This window comes from Mus musculus, chromosome 4 (genome assembly GCF_000001635.26).
Source record: "Mus musculus strain C57BL/6J chromosome 4, GRCm38.p6 C57BL/6J".
NCBI classification, from domain to species: Eukaryota; Metazoa; Chordata; class Mammalia; order Rodentia; family Muridae; genus Mus; species Mus musculus.
This window is the reverse complement of record NC_000070.6, coordinates 66,114,821-66,128,918: the sequence shown is the minus strand read 5'-3', so window position 1 is coordinate 66,128,918 and position 14,098 is coordinate 66,114,821. Positions and strand designations below refer to the sequence as shown.

The 14,098-nt window shown below is 39.7% G+C and overlaps 1 protein-coding gene across 5 annotated transcripts in view; it reads left to right on the top strand.

Annotated features, from left to right (window-relative positions):
- The window catches only part of Astn2 (astrotactin 2), a 1,023,735-nt gene that overhangs the window by 275,619 nt on the left and 734,018 nt on the right, over positions 1 to 14,098 (top strand). For 3 of the 5 annotated variants that reach the window (NM_207109.2, XM_006538104.3, XM_006538105.4), the window contains exon 4: positions 9,707 to 9,862. The exons of the other annotated variants lie outside the window; for them this stretch is intronic. In NM_207109.2, coding sequence (NP_996992.1) covers positions 9,707 to 9,862 — 156 coding nt within the window. The remainder of the gene's footprint in view (positions 1 to 9,706; positions 9,863 to 14,098) is intronic. 5 annotated transcript variants of the gene reach the window in all.

The window sequence follows — 14,098 nt, the reverse complement described above, 5'->3', positions numbered from 1 at the left end:
CCTAAAAAATGAGACGTAATCGTCTATACACTGTAGTTATGAAGTTTAAATTAAATGACCATTTACTTTAAAATATTACCTGCCATATAGTAAGTACTCTGTAATTGGGAAATGTCATTATTATTGTTATTGTAATTATCTGTCTAATGAAATGCTCTTGGCAAACTGACATGGAACAATGTGGTGAATTTGGTAATTTATCAACTAGAGAAATCCAATGTAACTCTATGAGGGAGGGCGTAGAGCTGGAGATGAAGGGTGCTGGGCATAAGAGAATGCAGATTTCCTTTCCTTGTAGACCACTTACCATGAAAACAATTTCTCCTCACTATTTTTATCTAATCAGTCTTATCATGTGCTTTAGATTTCCCAATTACTTGGGATAATATGGTTAAAGTTCAGGATTTAATAGGGTCTTTCAGGTTTGTCCATCTGTGTAATATGACACACTGGGACAATGCACTGTGAACACAGCTGTATGACCATAGGCCAAAGTCATGTCCTGGTTCTGGGTTACCACGTGATCAGGGTATAGGCATGAAGGGGTCTGACTGCTATTGAGTGGAGACAGGGATTGGCTGACACAGCAGGACACTGGAAGGAATGGTAGGGTTTTCAAAGACACTGAATGATAATCATATTTGAACACTGTAGAAGACTGCAATCCTGAGTCCAACACCAATGTGTTCCTGAAATGAGATGTGGAAAACCTATCATGTACTGTACAAGACCCTTTGAGAGTCTGCCATAAGTGAACTTGATAATAAAGTCTATTATACTCTGTTGATCTACTTTGGGTAATTTGTTAAGAGCATGTATATATTATTACATTAAATGTCAACAAGAACATACAAAGGTATTTTTTTAAAAATTCACAAACTTTTTCATTATTTACATAGTAGGTTTCATATTTGAAGAGCTGAAGCTCAGAAATGTCACCGAGAACCTAATGGCATGAAGGTTTGAACTGTATTTACACTGTGTGCAATCAGTATACCAGCACATTTGGAATCAATGTCTAAACACAGGCAAAAGTAGTAGGGTTAAATATTGGGGTGACTGAATAAGGATTTTTAAGTTGTTGTTTAAGGAATGAAGCAAGGGTGAGTTCAGGATACCCAGACTTCTTTTTGACTCAAAGATGAATAATCTTGATGATAAAATCATTTGTCAATATAAGCTCCAGAAACAACAAGTTTTGTAGGATTTCCTCTACAATACCTGCCCCTCCTTTTCCTCACAACACTGCCTGCAACTTTGATGGCTCAGTAGCTCATAGCCTCAGGTATTTTTCTTTCTAACCACAAAGGCGTCAATGAGATACATAGTCAGTGGTGTTATAGTTACACAGGAACCCGGGACACTATTTTCTATTATCTTTACCTCTTTGTTTACTATACCAGTGATGTGTTTTAGAAAGAGGTAATGTTCATTTCAATTCACTGCCTATAGTTCCCATGCCTGAATATATCCTCCACACAGGAATAATTTCAGATGTAAAGTACAGAATGCCTATGGCCTTTCAGTATCAAGGAGCACAGAGACATACCTGTGACTGTCCTGGGAAGTCTTAGAAGAGATGAGATAATTGTAGAATTTTGGTAGTGACTAAATCCCATAAGGTTGTGCAACATATACTCTGGGGAAGCTTTGGACTTTCTATGACGAATGGGGAAAGATATTTGACGCAGTCCTATCCACTCTCAATTTTATATAAGTGTATCATGAACTGTGACAGGCACTTTAACATTTCATTTAGTTGAAAACAGTTTGTTGGAGTTCAGGCATGCATCATTTGAACACTGTAGAAGGAGATGCCATGTGGTTTGAATAAATGCCTGCCTTATAGCTAGTAAGAAGTGTGACAAAGGAAAGTGGCTCATCCCAGAGCATTCTAGTATCACAGCTCACTGAAATGAAGGAGTTTTGACTTAGCTTGTCTAGATTTTTAATATTTTTGACCCTTTCTCCACAACCAGAACTTAGTAGTGTGTGATGGCAATACCTTCTAGCCTTTCCAATCACCTGTCAATTCTCTGGCCTCTGTAAAATGGGAATTCAATTGATCTAGATAGGGCAGTTGCAAGAATAATGTACTGACATGGTCAGGGATAGGGAGCTGAGAAGTCCTCCACACTAAACAAAGAACTACAAGTAACTAAGAAATTCTGAAAGTAAGAGACATGGTTACCCGGCCGGGGTGGGGGGGCACCAACTGGTTATCCAATATCAAATGGTCTGCTCTGAAAATGTAATGCAAATAGCAACATATACAAAGATACACATAGCGTATGTAACAACAGTTAATGAAAATGGAGGCCATGAGTTTGAAAAGGAGCAAGGAGAGATATATAGAGGATTTGAAGCAGCCAAGGAAAGAGGAAATAATGTAATTATATCATAATCTGGAAGATAAAAGAAATCTTTTTTAAGTGCTTTGCAAACAGGAGAGAAGTCCCCGTGCTAACTGTATTCCTTTTCACAAAAGCGCATTCATTTCCATTTAGAACTTCAAGATGTTGGAGCCGGAAGGAATCTTGGAGACCATCTGTGCTCTGGCTAGGGAACATGAAACCAGCTCCACTCAACCTGGGAAGTATTGCACTTTGATCAAAAGAAAAGAAAATACCACAAATTTGATTCAGTCTTTCATACATGATGTAGTTTCCCCACTTGAAATAACATCCACTCCATGAGCCTGCAAGTTAATTGATAGACCCAAGACCCTGTGTATAAGAAAAGACTATTCACTGACTTTTCAATTTGTATTTGTTGTTCTTCACTCATTTATCTTGTCTGGAGGCACTTGCTCGAGGATAAGCCAAACCAGGCACCAAAGGTTTAAGAAAATAGATGAGAGAGAAAAAAACTAAAGAGTAAGAAAATTCTATCCATCATTTAGTCAGCCCCTGAAAGTTGAGAAGAGGCAGCCATTTTTTAAAACATAAACTTGGATTTTATTTTTTCTAGTCATTCATCTTTCTCATCTAACTAAGAACATTGGATGCTTTTTAGTTGCTTTTCTTTTCTTGAAAAGAACTCTATAAAACATTAGTTCTTATTTTCTATGGGTGACCTTTGTCAACCTGAGAAAAGGGTGGTTCTTGGTTTTGTGTTAGGTCTATCTGAGATGTTCAAAGAAACTAAAATGGCTTTCTTCATACTCTTGGTATCTGTGTGTATCAAGTTCAAAGTCTATAAATACAAAGAGATAAGCATTAGTGTGTGTACACATATGTACATTATTGGTTATAGGCATTCTGTATCAATGTCTCTACCATCCGTAAATTTATATTAAGGCATTAGCTTATGTAGTCTATTCTATAACTCATATATGCAGATAGTCTCTTTCCTCTTCAAGTCTTTGTTCTATCAAGGTCTTTAATTGATTGCATGAGGTCCAGTTACAATATGGAAGCAATGTGTTTTACTCAGAGTGTCCTGGTCTGATGATAATATCTAAAACTACCTCTATAAATTCCTGTAAAATAGTGTTTGCTCATGGACGTGAATAGGACAGCCTCCTCAAGAGACCAGAGGCTAAAATTACCCCAAAACTTGAAGGAGAGGAGAGGAGCAATGGGAATAGCATATGCCAGCACTAAATATTGAAGTTAAGCTGTGCTATGCACCAAAGATTTAAGAAAATGTTTAAGACAAAGGGAAAGCAGAGAGATGGTTCAATTAGCCAAGTGCCTGTTGTGCAAGCATAGGAATATGGGTTTGAATCTCTAATACCCATGTAAACTTTGGGTATGATGGTGCATATTTATAACTTCCTATAACTCATAGAAGCTGTATTTCTGGAGCTTCCTGCATGATTCACAGGTTGGTAAGTGGCTCAGAGCCTCCTCTTCCCAGCAATTGATTACTGAATTTATAATATGAGAAGGGGTCCTTAAAAATCTCATAAACTTCAGGCCTCATGCCTTAATGAGACCTTGTCAATTCAGAGGAAAGAACATTTCTATGTAGGTGAAATAGCTTCATGATATCAAGTATTAATAGTAAATGTAAAAATATCACCAGCAAGTTTATGTATTTGAATACTTAGTACCTAGTTCATGCTGCTTGCTTTGAGAGGTAACCTTTTAAGAGGTGGAAAAGAAGTCATGGGAAATAAGTAAGCACTAAGGTTATGATTCACAATGCTTCCAACTCTAGCCTCTTGCTGCTTGTTAAGTACCATATAGAAAGCATCTGTAGCAAGATCACACAGCCATACTTGGAGCTTCCAGTTGCCATGAATTCCCCATTATCATTCACTGATTCTTTATAAGCTGTTTAGCAAAATGGAGCCTTCTGCCAATAAGTTGTTTCCATCATGAATTCTCTAATAAGAATCAGAAAGTTAACTAATCCCATGGTCTTTCCTAACTTCACAGGATAATATGACCAATGAACATCCATTAGTTGCTTTATCTTCCTTGCATAAATCTATAATGAAGGAGACGTGCAAAATGAGATTAGAATAGACCTTGGACCTCAAGGCAGTCTTCAGAGGGGTCCAGTAAGGTCCAGACTCCATGAAAGCGCCAGCCTAGATTATCTGAAGAAAGGTTGGCCATCTGAGCAGCTATGTAGGCCTGCAGAAATGGCATCCAAAGTGTAAGATTAACATGCACCTCTCTTTACACCAATCTGACGAGAGGCCCTGGGTATGAGCATGGTGCAGTATGTGGAGCTAGAACATCCATCATTATTATATGAGTTCAAATCTCAGCTTTATGGCCTTGGAAGATCACCTAATTTCTCTGAGTCTGTGTCTACTTCTAAACAGCAGTGAATGATAGTTGCCTTTTAAACTTGTTAGGAGAAGGAAATGAGAAAACATAAAGAAATGCCAAGATCATTTCCTGGCAAAGTGTTGGTGCTTGGGAACTGTGAAATTTTTTTCTAACACATATTAGAAGTGTCTACAAAAATTAAAGAGAGTGAAGGATATGCTACTGAAACTTGAACCCAAATCTATGCCCATTTCAGTGAAAGTGCATACAGAAATTACATTATGAATGGCAGATTGGTTACACAGTAGAGTCTGGGTTTAGGCACAGTATGTTCTGCAGGCTACATGTTTTAACTTGCCCGGTATCTGGAAATCTGGAAATCAGTGTGCACCTCTGTGTCTTTGTAGAATTTTCAGTCTCCTCTTCTTCTTCTTCTTCTTCTTCTTCTTCTTCTTCTTCTTCTTCTTCTTCTTCTTCTTCTTCTTCTTCTTCTTCTTCTTCTTCTTCTTCTTCTTCCTTCTCTCTCTCTCTCTCTCTCTCTCTCTCTCTCTCTCTCTCTCTCTCTCTCTCTCTCTTTCTCTCTCTCTCTCTGTCTCCACCTCCCTCCCTCCCTCCTTCCCTCATCATACCAACCTCTCACATTCTTCTTTTACCTTCTTTCTCTGTCTTTTGACTTCCTTCTTCTCTTCTCTGCTCTGCCTCACCATTACCTTCCTGTTTACAGCTATTTTCTACAATATTTGCCTCTATTACAGAGTGTGATTTTCCCTTCTACCTGTGTTCACTTAGCTTCCTTCCTCCTCTTTCTAGCTCCTTTTTCACATGATGGGAAGCAGACCTCATCATCTCAGACCTTAATGGATCGTGCCCATTACGCTTGTCAATCTCTTACACAGCAGTCAGACAGAAGCTGCAGTGCTGCTTCTCTCCTTGCTTCTGGGCCTGAGGAGATGCTCAGAACAGGCACCATCTGTTGCATTCATGCTGGCGATGGGTGAACATTTTGCTACTCTGGGCTGGTAGAGCTTAGTGAATACCCGAAGGTAACACGGCTTCTTTAGACAACTTGATATATTGATATTGAGAGAACTGTTGAATTGGGTCAGGAGGGGTGGGGATGAGGAGAGTAAAATATAGGATGACATCAGCCATGAAGAGGTTTTCATGAGTACTGCTGCCCCAAGCCTGTCTGGGCTCTTGGTGCTGTCGCCAACTCAAGATCAGCCAAACAGATGGATGGGATTTGTTACATTGGGATCAAAAAACATTCAGCTCACAGGAGCAAACAGTCCCTCCCCAAGTGTTGCCCTCTGCCACAATTAGTTAAACATATGGCAGCTTAAGAAAACTAAAACATAAGAGGAGACGAAGAGCTGATGGTCAGGAATTGATGAATATCAAAGATATGGAAAATGTGTGAAGACCAGATAAAGAAATATGCTAGAATGGAACTGTTAGGAGAAGATAATGAAGGGACTTTTCACCAAAATGTAGGCAATGTGAATGGCATGAAGATAAAAATATTAAGACACCAGGGCAAGGCATATATATATATATATATATATATATATCAGAGCCATCATAGGTGAGAAACAAAGAGACAGAGGTGGGAAAATTGCTTTATTGATCTCCATAAAAACTAGAACTGCAAAACAGGGGACCCTGACAGAATCTATAGTTGTCTAGAGTTCTAGCCTCTATCAAAAGTAAGCAACAAAATTAAAAAGGGAAAAGGAAAAATCTGCTGTCAAATTCTCCTTTGGTGTAACATCCTACTGCTGCGTTAGGAGCCAGATGACAGGAAGCAAGGTGATGATCCAGCCAGGGTTTCACTTGGCATTTTAGATGTGGAAGGAAGTTGCAGATCTGATGGTATGAGTAGAGAGCAGGGGACATAGGTCAGGAATACATAGACCATGTATAGCCACCATTGTGAAGAACCTAAGTCTGAACTAAAATGGGATCACCAAACTTATACTCATATTCATTTCTGTTAAATATGGTCCTTATCTTACCTAGGCATCATCACTTCACAGTTGTTCAAACCAAGAAGAAGAGGAGGAACACTCATTGCCCTCCTCTCCTTTGCTATTTTTATAGTATGTCACATTCTTTGGGTATTTACTATCCACTATAACCCTCAACTTGGCTGACTTCACAATGTATACTATTTCACCACTTCTCCCCATGGTCTCCATTGCTTTCTCTACTTCTCTGTCTCTACTATTGCTACCCTATCGAAGGCCACTATCAGCTTGTACTTGGACTATGTTCATGCTTTGTTCCTATGTAGTCATTCTACTTTTGTTTCTCCTCCTCTCCCCTTTCCTCTGTATGAGCATGTATAGGTACATATGTGCGGAAAGGCTGGTAGTCAGAAACTCCTTAGATTTTCATGTCTCTATCCCTTCTCCAACAGTGGGGTTACAGAAGCACTTAGTGACACCTGGCTTGTTTTCATTCTTTTGGGCTTGCAATGTGACCTCAGTCCTTATGCTTATGAATGAGTGCATTTACTCAGTGAGCCATCTCCTTGGCCCCTTTGTTAAGGAACTCTTTATTTTCCTTTGCCTGTACAATCTTCTATGAATACAAATATGACTATTCTCTAATTTGAAATAATGGTCCATGCTAAAGAGGTCCCAGAGATCAAAGATTAGGGTTAGGGCCAAGGTTGAAGTTAGGCTTCTGATTCATCTCCTGTATGACCTCCTGTGGTTTGTTGCCGCTTCCTTTTTTTAGACTACTTGATAACTTCTGCTACAAACTCCTGTAGCATCATTTACCATACTAGTCCAGTTTGTTTGTTATATAGCTCATATTAATTTGCTAATTATTAAGTCATAATCATAGTGGTTTTGCATTATAAACATCACAAGGGCTACCATAATAAAATACTAAAAACAAAGAACATTTTTTTGCAGATACTGAGGCAGGAAATACAACATTAAAATGGAGACACCCTTGGTGAGGTTCTCCTTTCCAGCCCACCGATATTGCTTTTTCTCTTTTCTGAAATTTCTTTTTCCTTTTCCCCCTCCCTCTCTTCTTTTTCCTTTTCTTCATTTGTGGATGTCTGAACATTTCTTCTTCTAAACGTTTGAGCAGAGGCTAGCCTCCTTTTATGGTTCTGCTTCATCATTCTTTTGTGTGCATACTGAATTAAGTTTCACATAGCATTGCCTATCAGAATTGTACTGCAGCCTGAGGGTATAACAGGGAACATGTAAGGGGAATCTCCTTGGATCACCTTCATAGACCTGACTTGAGGAGACTCGGGAGAAGACAGCAAAAGACAGAGTTGAGGAAGCTATAATGCCACCATATGGCTCATTTGCATTGTCAATTGTGTTTCTTAGCAATCTGATTCTCCCTGTGTCCCTGAAGATGTGGCTTCCCACAGAACCTAATATCCAAATTCACCCTCTGGTTTTGACTTACCTTGCAGACACATCTGTCTAAGTTGATATTTTTTTCCTACGAAAACAATAAGTAGGTGTTGAGAGGTTAGAGAGGTTCCGCTATCTAATCTGAAGAAATCCATCCAAAGAAAAGTGAATCTCGAGTGCATGCCACCTCGTGGCATCAAGAGGTAGGAAACTGCACCTGAGAAGATATTCCTGTCCTCTGCAGATGTGGGTGGAGGGAGACTGAGTTTGAAGATTTCAAAGGCATGGCTGGCTTTGGACATTTCTCAGAACAAAGGCACTGAGGCCACTTAGGTGTGTTCTGTTTTCTTCTTCTGGTTTCCTCCTGCTGCCTTTGATAATATCTCTCATCTTCTTTCTTAATCCTCCCTCTATTTTTTTCTTTTATCATCTATAGTTTCTCTATAAACTTCTGACCTCACTTTGTCTATCCACAGGGATTTCCTATTGGTCTCAATTTGGAAACTGAAAGTTTAGCCACGGGTAAATCACCAGTGGGTTGTTGCACATACATTGGCAGATTTATGGGCTTGACTACTGGTTGCTGGCAAAGTCCTATGACTTGTTTGGAAGCCCTTTTCTTCCTTTGCTAAATTTGGGATGTGGACTTAAGTGAGCTGCATCCCACAATGCTATAGTTTCATCAATAAGCTGTTGTGTGCTCTCCACTGCCACTGTGACCATTCAGACTTACATTGTCCCTGAGTGACTTATGCAGAACTCTTAGTTTCTGCCTCCTTTCCCATTTCTCTGTATTTCCCCTCTCTTTCATTAATAATAGTTAGCAGAGAGACTGAATTTAAATATGTTATCTTCTTCTTTGAAGCCATTCAGTGGTAAATCTTCTCCATTTAGATGAAATCTAAATTAAATCTAGTGTACAAGGTGTCCTTATTCTCATGCTTCATTCCTTAGCACATTCTGTGTGCAAACTCCATCACACCTACACTGCAATTCCTTCTCTTACTGAAGAGCTTCCCTGCTCTGCCCTCAGATCATCACCCTTGCTTCTACTCTGCCTAGGACACTCTCAGCCCCAATGTTCTTCATGCCTACCCTCCTCTGCTGTCTTTTCTACTTGCTATGTATCATTATGAGTTTGATTGCAATAGTGCCTTTTCCAATAAGGCTGCCTTGACTTCTGGGTGGGTGAGGTGTCCTTCATTCTATTTCAAAAAACATCTCTTGATGTTGGAACTGCCCATATATATATGTATATATATATATACATATATATATGTATATATATATATGTCTATATATATATATATGTATATATATACATATATATATATGAAGTTATTTGAACCATAGACTATACCTACTTTTCACTATCATATATCAAGAGCCTATCCTAATTCCTAAAATCCAGTAGATAATAAATAATGCCAACATTGTATTTGTCCTTAGCCTAGTGTAATGACCTGTAGTTGAGTGTTATTAGTGGGTCAGACAGAGATGGAGTTTCAGAGACTTAAGGTGGCCAGTCCCAGTCCCCCAGAGACTGCGAGTGGGTCAAGCCTTAACCTCAGCCCCATTGCCACCCTGTAGCAGCAGCTGAGGCGACACAGGAAACAGTGGAGTCCCTGATGCAGAAGTTCAAGGAGAGTTTCCGTGCTAACACACCAGTGGAGATCGGTCAGTTGCAGCCAGCCTCGCGCAGCAGCACCTCTGCAGGGAAGAGGAAGCGGAGGAACAAATCTCGAGGTAGGAACTCCTGGCACTGAGCCAGAAGACAGAAGTCTTTCCTGTGTTCCCAGATACAAGAAACCTTGTCCAGTGCCTCCCAACTGCTCCTATGACTTGGTCGCTTCCCTCCCTGTTAAGCTCCCTTGAAGATAATAGGTGTGCCCCTAGGGTTAGAGCTCACCTCTCTGAGAACCATGCTGCCTCATCTGAGGATGACAATAAACACTTCAAATTGTAAAGTTGTTACAAGGGGATATAAGGAGAGTCTCTATAACCAGAACCTGCAAGCTGGTACCCTTTTCAAGGGTGTTCCTACTAACAGAACAAGAGAAGCAGTGCATGCTTGTAGAAGGCATGAGAACTATTGTCTGGGACTGAAAAAACAAGGGCTCCTAGGAGCGCTGTTAGGAAACCATAGTTTAGAACCCCGAAGAATAGAGCAGTTGAGAGCATAAGCATCATAGATTACATAGAACTGGTTCTTATTTCTATTCTGATGCTGCAGCCCCTGGATCATTCCATTAGACCTGTCTGAGGTGCAGCTGGCTCACATTGTAGTAAAATCTCATGCAATGGTCCACATTTAGTTAGATAGAGCAGATCTGCTCATCCTTGTCTCTTTCCTCTGTCATCTCACATCATCATCATTTCCTCTGAGTACCTGTGTGACTCTGCATGTGGGAGGATCCCACTTATTGTTGTCTGACTTCTGAACCTGCATGTTTGTTTGGTGAGGTCATGCGGATCTCTGGCTCATTGCTCTTCCTTGCCCCTCTCACTCCTCTCTCTACCGCAACTTCATTCCTATGTCATCTTTTGTGTGTTCAGGTTTATGAATATGACACTTGAAACTACATGGTGTGCAACTCTTTACTGTTTCTACTAAATCTGTGTGCTCTGACCTCCACATTCCCTCTTCTGGAATTCTCTTTGTGTGTCTTAAATAAATAAACTGACCCCTATAAATTATGTCTTCCCAATTACTCACCTTTAACTTATTCCAGGCAGCAGGCTAACTGGTATGTACACTGTATATGGTTTTCAGCAGAACCCTTTTTTAACATGTACAATAATTCACATTTTATAGATGATCTCATCAAGACAGTAAAAGCAGCACTAGCACGTGTCAGCAGATACCCTACAACAGTGGTTTTCAACCCTTCTAATGCTGTGACCCTTTAATACAATTCTACATGTATGGTGACCCCCAACCATAAAAGTATTTTCATTGCTACTTTATAACCACAATTTTTAGCTGTAATGTAAATAATTATGTTTTCTGATGGTCTTCGATTACCCCTATGAAAAGGCCATTCATCCCCAAAAGGAGTAGCAACCCACAGGTTGAGGAGCACTAAAAGACTTCATTAACTGTGGCAGTCCCAACTCACTGTGAAGTCTCCTAGATTTTCTTTGTCTGTGTTAGTACTGGGACCCTCTGTGTATGATCATTTGCTTCTCTCTGACTCCTCCCTTGATGGACAGAGTTCTTAGGGTTGTCTTCCCTACAAAGAGGGACATTTATAGCTATATCTAAATCAGTGTTTGAAAACATGGCAGAGTGGTGCTTGGTGTTTGTTGAGAGGATCTTGGGCCTAACTCTGTGAACTTTAAATCAGGATGGTGAAAAGGCAGACAAGATTGTCATATTATGGGAGGTCATCTATCAAAACAGAGGCAGTTACAGAGTTTATTTCTGGAACCCATGCAGTAAATAGCAGTCTTCTCGAAGTCTGGAATGGTGGTATGCTAATGCTGACCCAATCAGCCTCCATTTGCATGGTTTTGAAAAAGTCATTCCTTTCTATGAGTCTCAGTTTTCCAGTTCCCTAAAATGGTACTCATCAAACTAGAAGATTGCTCTAGCAGTCTAGGGAAATTGTGAGAATGCTCAGGCAGCTTGCAGCCAACACACATAAATGCTGGGCTGTATGTTTTCCTGGGTTGCACATTCAGGTCACATAAAATCACACTCATCTTTACCTATGCATCTTTATTTTTTTTTAGGTTTACCAAGAAGGCTGTTCTGCCTTCTTATGGTTTCACACCCCATACACCTACATGGCTTCAAGTAAATTGTTTCTCTCTTCTTTAAGACCAATCTGACTTCAGTTCTTCATTTATCCTAAACATCTTTATGTCACCCAGCCCTTCAAAACTATCCATTTTATTCTTCACGGTTTTCATAAACTATATGAAAAATATAAGACAATTGGGCAGTTTTTCATTTTATATCAGTATTTTTAAAAATGTCACACAGAATTCTTTTGCTTCTTTTTTTTTTTCTAAAATTGGTCTTTGTAATTTGTTTTGCCTAGTCAGGGCAGACAGAATTTCAGGTTGAGACTGTTAATGAACACACAGCAGTTGAGATAGACTGTGGATGGATACTATCCCTTGTTTGTTACATGGAGTCTCAGCATTCTAATGAATAAATCTAAGTGTAGCTCTTCAATGTATGTAAAAGCTATGTCCTGCCTTCCTTTTTCATAATCATGACTGTAACCACCTCTTGCTGTCTCTTTGTAACTATACTCTGCATCTGACTCAGTCTCCTTCTACACAACAACCAGACTACTTCTTTGAAAATCCTAGACACTATTGTGGATGACAATAAATGCTTGCTTACAGGAGCCTGATATAGATGTCTCTTAAGAGGCTCTGCCAGTGCCTGACAAATACAGAGTTGGATGCTCACAGACAACCATTGAGTACCTGAGTACAGGGTCCCCAATGGAGGAGCTAGAGAAAGTACCCAAGGAGCTGAGGGGTTTGCAACCCCATAGGAGGAACAACAATATGAACCAACCAGTACCCCCAGAGCTCCCAGGGACTAAACCACCATACAAAGAGTATGCATGGAGAGACCCATGATTCCAGCCACATATGTAGCAGAGGATGGTCTTGTCGGACATCAGTGTGAGGAGAAGCCCTTGGACTTGTGAATGCCACAATATAAGGGAATGCCAGGCCAGGGAAGCAGGAGTGGGTGGGTTGGGGAGTGGAGGTGTGGTGGGATAGGGGGTTTTCAGAGGGGAAACCAGGAAAGGGGATAACCTTTGAAATGTAAATAAAGAAAATATCTAATAAAAAACAGTAAATTTAAAAAATCAGTATGTTGATTACATGTTGATATTATCTGCTTATTTAAAACATTACTAAAATTTATTTTCATTTTTAATGTATATTATAGAAATTAAAAAATCAAAATCCTATGCTAGTTAATATTTACTTATGACCCTTGGGCAGTTTCCTCCTCTTCTTGGAATGCCATCTGCACGCTAAACTCTGAAGTAAAGACCCTGTATCATAATGATCTACATGCTGCTTTCTTCCCTAATATCATCTGCTCTGATTTTCCTTGCACTGGTTGATGTCACACATCATGAACATAGCTAGCATAGAGACCTCTCTAATGCTTCCCATGCATGGTTCTTTCTGGGTCTTCCACTACCAATAGCTGCTGTGCTACCTGGTTCCTTACATCTCTCATATCACTTTCTACCATGTTAAATGTCAGAATTTTTTTCTCCTTTTGGATTGGCTACTATCTGTTACATTAGCATGCATATGAATATTCCATAAGACTATAGCCAAAGATTGTTTTTCTGTGCTTGTTTGTTGTCTTTCTCTCTCAAATAGATGCTTCATAGTTATAAACCCAATACATACAATGCACTTAATGAATGCTGGTTGAATATATAAGCATCTGAAGTCACTTGTAGTTTTTATCTTTGGAATTGATGGTATTTAAAAGATCCTCATTCATACTGATCTTCATAAAATGCTTCCCACCACAGGCAGACTGACTGACACACAGTACATCAAACTAATGTCATCAAAGCATTGCTTAAATGGTTCAGGAGCAGTGTAATGATGACAATGTTGCCACCACTGGTTCTGGATGCTGGAGAAGAAGGGAAGTAGTGCATATACCAGCTGTTTATCACACTTCTCTTGAGATTTTGTTGACCTGGGGAGATAACTCAGTTTGTAAGGGACTTGCTCGAAAGTATGAAGACCTGGGATCCAGTTCCTCCACACCCATGTAAAAAGCCCTGTGTTGTGTTGCATACCTGTTATCATGGTGCTGGGGAGGCAGAGGCAAAAGTTTACCTGGGCACTTATTGGGTAGCCATTTTTGATGAATCAGTGAACACAAGTTTCAGGCAGAGTTTGTCTCCTAAAATAAAGTGGAAATGATAGAGAAAGCCACTAGTTGTTGCCTTCTTATATTCACGTATATGTGGGTGT